This window comes from Agelaius tricolor, unplaced genomic scaffold, assembly GCF_023055355.1.
Source record: "Agelaius tricolor isolate 1412-34295 unplaced genomic scaffold, bAgeTri1.0.p SCAF_2, whole genome shotgun sequence".
NCBI classification, from domain to species: domain Eukaryota; kingdom Metazoa; phylum Chordata; class Aves; order Passeriformes; family Icteridae; genus Agelaius; species Agelaius tricolor.
The window spans coordinates 31,610,190-31,617,377 of NW_027269262.1; the positions used below are offsets into that span (position 1 = coordinate 31,610,190).

At 57.6% G+C, this 7,188-nt stretch overlaps 1 protein-coding gene across 1 annotated transcript; it reads right to left on the reverse strand.

Moving 5' to 3' along the window:
- Nucleotides 1-2,378: 2,378 nt before the first annotated feature.
- IRX4 (iroquois homeobox 4) lies at nt 2,379-6,257 on the reverse strand. Its single transcript, XM_071448909.1, has 4 exons — nt 5,834-6,257; nt 5,096-5,202; nt 3,852-4,171; nt 2,379-3,661 (listed from the first exon to the last, which is right to left on the reverse strand). The coding sequence occupies exons 1-4, from the start codon at nt 6,077-6,079 to the stop codon at nt 2,889-2,891; spliced, it is 1,446 nt and encodes a 481-aa protein (XP_071305010.1). The 5' UTR covers nt 6,080-6,257; the 3' UTR covers nt 2,379-2,888.
- Between the last annotated feature and the right edge of the window lie 931 nt (nt 6,258-7,188).

The window sequence follows — 7,188 nt, forward strand, 5'->3', positions numbered from 1 at the left end:
TTTGGTGTGAGCACACACAGATTTACCAGACCCGAGATACAGCCTGTTCCCTGGTCCGGAGAGCCCTGCTCTTGTTATACAGCAGTCATAAACTTACTCAAACTTGTTTTATAACAACAATAACACGAAAATGAAGGGATAAAGTGTTGATCCGCTTTTCTTTGGGCTTCTGGTATTTCAGGGCGCCTGTGTTTTGCCCACAGTGTTATCATCTTCTTTTTAAGTCCGGAGGAGGGAAGGAGTGGGGGGGAGAGGGAGAGTGTTGCCTCTCAAACAGCGGGATGTCCGAGTTGAATCCTGGACCTAGCCAAAGCCGGCCAGCAATGACTTGTAAAATGACTTTTATGGCTTGCGGGGTCACCCGCCGAGAGCCAGCCCAGAGAGGCCGGCGGGGGCCGGCGCTCCTCAGAGTCAGGGAGCTTTTCAGGCTGAGAGAGATTTTTGGCTGCTCGGTGGACGAGACCTCTCCTTGCAGGCAGGCACACAGAAACCCACACACACACTAGGCTGTCGCTGTGTTAGGAGAAAAAATGGAGTTCCCTTCCACTCCACGGAGCCTCTGTCGCATGGAAACCGAAGCCCACCGGGAGCCCCCGTGTCCCCTCCAGTCCCTGCACATCCAGCAAGGCTGGCACACTCAAACCTCCCCGCTTTAACATCACCCGCGCAGCGCTCTGAGGGGTTTGTGCCCCATCCCGCTTGGCTCTACCAGTGGTTTGAAGGCAGCCCGAATGCTCGCCTTCCTCCCCTTCCCTCTCCCTCATCCCCGTTTCTGTAGTTTGGCTGAAAATAATTTGCTTTGTCTAAAGGGTTTCAGAGGCAAAGCTCGCCGGCCGCCCCGGCTGCATTAAAATTCCTGCCGGCCCAGCCTTTAGCTCAGATCGCGGCTCCCCCGAGACTCCACTTTCGCTATTACTGTCAAGTACCCTTGACTCTTTATTTTTGCCCTTTTATCTATTACAACTAATTCGAGTTCTTTTGCCCTTTTCAGTTTAAGACGTGGGCTTTCTGTAAAGCCTCCCCCTGCCACCGAGCTCTCCGGGTGCAGAGCCTTTAGAAATTGAGGGGTTTACTGTCAAAATGAAAATTTCACTTCAAATTATCTCGGCTGATGCACGTTTTCCAGGCCGGGGGCTCCTGTCTGAGCCTTTTGACAGCCAGATCAGCAGAGGGGTTCAGTGATCTCGATAATATCATCCAAGAGAGCGAAAGTCAATACAATGACAGGGAATATGACTGGATACAATCCAATTACGGCTGCTTGCAGAGAGGGGAAGGGCTTGATCTGATCTCCGCACCTGGATTCCTTTATTCAGTCCTTGCACTAACAGGTCTCGCTAGAAAGTTCGCAAGCTGGAGTATGTTATATTTTGGCTGAGTGTTTTCTCGGTTGCGTCTATAGCTGCCTTGGTACATTTTCCCCCTTTATTGTGTTCTCATTTATTTATTGTGAAGAGGGGTGGACCGACTGGGAGCCGCTGGGGCGGGATGGGCGAGAATGCTGGGAGGCAAGGAAAGCTCTTCTGCTTGTGCCGAGGTCAGTTTGGTCCTTCGAGTTCTCTCGGTTCATCGCCGCGCCGGGCACCGAGGCTCAGGGGTTTGAGGCCGGCCCGGGTAAGCCGGGATCTATTGTTGCCTCGCAGTTTCTTTTCCAGCAGTTCTCCCTGTCTGCCGGTCCGGGGATCAGTAAAGTTTGTTCCCATTCCGGGGAAGGAAAGGAAATCTTTTAAGCGCCTGTTATCTAAGTGGTAAATTGGCTGCTAGTGCTCCTGAATCACACGTCGAGAGCGCTCTTCCTCCCTCTCTCTTTTTGTTGGCTGCACTCTATTTAATGTCAAAACGGTAAAGCATCTGTACTGAAGTGCTGAAATATTCATGGCGGATCAGCGATTCTCCGCACTGGCAGAGGAGCTGGAAAGCTAAAACGGTTCTTTAAAAGATCAAATTTTCCATGTGAATCAATTGCTCCGCGCACGGCGGAGGCGACGCCGCGGCAGAGCCCGGCCCTTGGGGGCCGACCCCCGCCCGCCCGCAGCTCGGGAAGGAGGGGAGGGGGAAGAGAGGGATGCTCCCGCCCCGCCGGGCCTCGGCGGGCAGCCGGAGCCCCCGCTGTCGGCCCGGGAGGCGGCCGGGCCCCGGCGCTGCCCCGCGGAGGCACGGCCGGCGCGGAGCGCAGCCCAGCATCCCTCCGGCGCGCCTCCCGGGCTCCGTCCGCAGTCCCGCGGCAGCGCTGCGCCGAGCCTCTCTTCCCCTCTCCCGGCAGCCTGTTGACAGTCCTTGGAATTACCGGGATCGGCTCCGAGGGGGAATTAGAAACACAGAAGTTGTTTGTTGCCCAATGCAAAACGCCACCACTTGTGTTACCTCTGAAACAGACAATTTATTGGAGTGAGCATACCCTTTAACATATTATTTTTTTTTTTGTCAAGATAAATTTGTGCAGTAGGTGTAAACTTAGTAGAAGTGCTGTTTGTGAATTATATGCTAACAAGGAAATCAGGAGGAAAAACTCTCGAAAAGTCTTTACAACTAATGTCGGCATGCCTTAAATTAAATCTGAATTAAAATTTCCCGTTTGTAAACTTTCGGATGTAAACTTTTTAAGTATGTCTACACTATAGTACGTGCTTTTTGGACATGGAATTAAATAACTTTCACGACATTGATCCCTTAAAGTCGCAGCCAGGAGAAAATGTTCAGAACAGCAATGAGCAAAGTCTTTCCGTTGAACTGAGCAAACTGAACTTTAAATCCTCGTTTATGTTGTTTGTTTAAAAAAGAAAAGGAAGAAAAAGTTTTTTATATTTAAATTTAAACTCTTGCAAGTCTCTTTTCAGTGTAGCTGACTCTTCAAGCGTTAGAAAGTCCTTTGCCCCTCGGCGGGCCTGTTAGGAACAAAACATTTTGCTTCCTGATTTGGGAAACGCCAGAAACTCTTTGTTTGAGTCATGGTGGGCCAGGTTTGAGAGCTGCCCCTTGAGCACATTGGCGCCGTTCCCCACCGCGCGTCCCAAGGCGCCCGTTTCCAGAATGGCTCCTTTGGTGGTAGCCCAGGAAACTGTTGTGTTGCTCAGGGCTTGGTTTAAAGTACTGTGCCTGAACAGGGGGTCGTGAAACACCCCGTCCACCCAGTTCCTGAGGTTGGTGACCGGCGAATCCTGGTGCCTGTCCATGACGCTGACCGGGGCGGGAGCGGCGGCGGCGGCCGAGCCCCCGGGACGTTTCAGCATGCAGGAGGGGTACTCGGCCTGGTTGAGGGAGGTGGCAGTGTGCGCCAGGGACCAAATCCTGGGCTTCGCCTCCAGCAGCTGCTGCCCCTGCTGGAAGCACATCTTGGACTCGCAGCTGCGCTGCCGAGCGCCCAGCGGGTCGGGGCCGCACTCCTCCGCCGCCGTCTTCAGGCAGCTCCGCGCCCGCTCTGCCGCCGCCTCCTCCTCCTCCTCCTCCTCCCCGGCGGCAGCCGGCGGCGGCATCTTGGCGGGGAGCTCGGCGGCCCGCGGCGGGTGGCTGCCGCCCGGGAGCGGGTGCGGGTGCGGGAGCGGGTGCGGGAGCGGGTGCGGGAAGGGCCGCCGCAGCTCGCACTCCGAGCTCTCCGACTCGGCGGCGTCCAAGTCCTCCAGGTCGCTGAGCTCCAGCTCCTTCTCCTCCTTGCCCGTGGGTTCTGCGGGGCGGGGGCGGGGGAAGGGACAGCAAAAAGAAGACACACGGTCACTGTCGGCGCCGCACTGCCCCGCGGCCGCCCCCACCAGCGAGGCCCGCGGCCGCCCCCACCAGCGAGGCCCGCCCCGGGGGCGAGCTGCCGGCCGAGCCCCCGCGGCCGCACCGCTAAGTGCCTGGTTTTAGCAGGGTACCCTCGGCTTTCCCGCTCTTCATCGCCTCCTCCTGCGAACCCTCCTCCTCCTCCTCCTCTTCCTCATAGGGCCGCTTCTCGTCAGAGCACTTGTTCCGCGGGGGCCAGGTCATCTTGTTCTCCTTCTTGAGCCGCCGGCGGGCGTTGGCGAACCAGGTGGAGACCTGAGTGAGGGTCATCTTGGTGATGATGGCCAGCATGATCTTCTCACCCTTGGTGGGGTAGGGGTTCTTGCGGTGCTCCTGCAGCCAGGCCTTCAGCGTGCTGGTCGTCTCTCGGGTGGCGTTTTTCCTCCGCGTCCCGCCGTCCATCGTCCCGTACCTGCAGGCACAGGGGAGCCCCCGGGATGTGACAGCTCTCTGTCGCCCCCCGCGCACCTGCCCGGCCCCGCCGCTTGCCTGCGGCACCCCCAGGAGGGCAGCTGGACCGGAGAGGGGGGAGATGGATGAGGACAGCTCGGTTTTAAGAGGGATGAGGACAGCTCAGCTTTATGAGGGAGACCAGCCTAAAGAATTCAGGCCGAGGAGGAAAAGCAAGAAGGAAGGGTCCAGCCTGCAGCAGCAGCGGGCAATGCAAATTTCCGCTCTGCCTTGGCAGTGGTGGCGGAAAGAGGGAAGGAATCGTCTGCTTTATTTGCTGTAAAGTCAATGTCAACATTTTGGGCAGCAGGAAAATCCTAGCAGCTTGCGAACTCACAGAAATACCGCTTTCCTCTCGTTTTATTAGTCCTCCCCAAACAAAATTCATCGGGGTGACCCCAGGGTGTAAGTTTAATAGAAATATATTTCCTCTTACTCCTTTTATTAGTAATCTCCTCTACCCTTTTGTTCCTGAAATTGTAGGAACCTAACGCAGATGACACTGGGCTGCGACTGAATATTTAATGCACATCCTCCAGGAAAGGTCACTGGCGCCCAATGGGCCTCTGAGCTGGGAGCGGTGTGTAAGGGGGTTTGCGCTGCTTTAAAACTAATAAATATACACGGGATGCCCAAGCCTGACTCCGCGCAGGGAAAGATAATTACCTCCCCGGTTAAGAGGGATTGCCCCCCGCTCTACCGCCCGCCCGGGGGGCGGAGGACCCCGTGTCGGTGCGGGAAAGGGGAGGCGACATGGCTGTGGCCGGGAGATGCTGAGAGGCGAGCAGGCAGGCTGGCGGGGTTGGCGGGGCGTGGCGGGGATGGCGGGGAGGGGGTGGCGGGGCCGGAGGGCAGCGAGCGGGGCCGGGCTGGGCATGGCGCTTACCTGTCGTACTGGTACTGGCTGAGGGTGTGATCGTAGGGGTAGTAGGCAGCGGCGGGGGCGATGCCCGCATGCGCAGAGCCGCTCCCGTCCTTCGCCTCCAAACTGTTCTGCAAGAGACGCCGCCCGCCGCCCTCAGCCCCCGCCGCCGGCACAGCCCGGGCCCCGCCCGGCACCGCCGCCCTCAGCCCCGGCACCGCCGCCCTCAGCCCCGGCACCGCCGCCCGGCTCGCCCGGCTCCCCCGGCACCGCCGCCCGGCTCGCCCGGCTCCCCTGCCCGGCTCCCCCGGCACCCCTGCCCGGCTCCCCCGCCCCGCGGCCCGACCGGACCTTCCCGGGGGCCCCTCGGCCGCGGAGCCCAGCGACATCAATAGGGACATTAACTCGCGCTGTTACGGTGCAGGGGGGAAAATAGAGGGAAAAAAAAAAAAAAGAAAAAGAAAAATAGGCTGTGTGGGAAGACCGCATCATTTTTTTTTTTGCAAGCCTGGGTATGGGTCGCCCTAAACTGCCCGCCCGGACGGGCCCTTGGCAGCTCGTCAGGCGCGACTTTTAATTGCGTTACCGTGAGGAGCGAGCGCCGGGCTGGCACAGCTGCTGGCCGCGGGGCTGGACGCGGGGACCGGCGGGGCGCAGGAGAAGCGCCCGGGGCTGCCCCCGCCCGGGGAGGGGGTCCCGCCGAGCCGCCCCCGCCCCCGGGGGCTCGGGAGGGAGGGAGCGAGCATCCCCCGGGCGGCTTACCAGGGAGTAGAAGGCGGGAGCCTCGGTACCGTAGGTCACGTAGTTTCCATAGCCCTGGGGCCCGGCGTAGGGCCCGCCGTAGACGCCCAGGGCGGCGGCGGAGTTGAGCTCGTGTCGGGCGGTGGCGAGCAGGCGGCTCTCGTACACCGGGCAGTACACGGGCGTCTGGGCGGAGGCGGCCGCCCCCGTCTCAGCCAGCGTGCGGCTGCTGGACTCGCAGCAGGTCGTCAGGGAGTTGGTGCTCATCAGGAACTGGAGGGAAAGAGAGCGGCGCTGAGGGCGGGGTGGGGGGAACTTCCCAAAGTGTAACCAAGTTTGGGGTCGGTGGCTTTTAGATTGTGTGGGTTTGGTGGGGTTTTGTTTGGGTTTGGTTTGGTTTTTTGTTTTTTTGTTTTTTTTTTTTTTTTTTCCAAATCAGGTCGTAGCTTTGGGGTGTCGCCCGCCCTCCTCCCTCCCCTGGCGTATTTTACTTCAATCGTGATAGAAACGCTCTGGAGAAGAGCAGAGGTGCAAGTATTTTATCAGTTTTTCAGAACGACTCCACAACAACAACAACCAAACGCCCCGTGACTGTGGATGTTTAATCCTCTATAATACATTCCTCAGGCCCTCTGGATTTAAAAGCTAACTTTTCCTGGGGTGTTTTCACAAGACTGGGGTTTACACCGTTTTCTCCTCTTGCAGCACAATGATCCCCATCTGCGTTTTTAAACCCTTTTTTTCGAAGTCATTCATGCATATTTATTTTGACTGCAGATTTGTAGCAGCCACGCACGCATCTGTTATTAACCTGCTGGTTTAGAATATCCCATTCTTTTTCTACGGGCCGGACCTCTGTACATCCATGTTTAATTGATAAACTGTGAATTTAATCGTGAAAGAAAAAAAACTGGGGGAGGAGGGGGCGAGGTGCGGGTGGGGGTTGGGGACCTCTAGCTCCCCTTCTCACCTCTCTTATCTCTGTCATCATCTCCCACGCGTCTTTATCACCCCCAAACACCCTAAATCCCGCGTGTTTCATCCCATTTTAAAACTGGTGCCCGACACAGAACTTGGGCGCCTCGTAAAGCTGCGGAGCGAGCATCTGCTTTGCCGCTACCGCAGGCGGGAGAGGATCGCTGCCGCCCTCATCCCGGACGGAAGGCATCGATAAGGACTGAAATTCAATCAATTAACGTTGGTAGGCAAAAAGTCTTACCTGGGGTGCAGAGGAGTAAGGGTAGCCAAACTGAGGATAGGACATGGTACAGAGGCTCCCAGTTATCTAGAAACAAGGCGAGGCGTCTGATCTGCACGCTATTGCAGCCTGGCTCTGCTCTGCTGTACCAATTGATTGGTAACCACAGGTCCCTAGA

Excerpts from the sequence above, each read along its gene's own strand:
- IRX4 (XM_071448909.1), bottom strand. The coding sequence starts at position 6,079 with ATGAGCACCAACTCCCTGACGACCTGCTGCGAGTCCAGCAGCCGCACG. Across the intron at positions 5,203-5,833 it reads CTCCCGCCTTCTACTCCCTG|AACAGTTTGGAGGCGAAGGA; the intron begins GTAAGCCGCCCG and ends CGTCTCTTGCAG. Across the intron at positions 3,662-3,851 it reads GAAGAGCGGGAAAGCCGAGG|AACCCACGGGCAAGGAGGAG; the intron begins GTACCCTGCTAA and ends CCCGCCCCGCAG.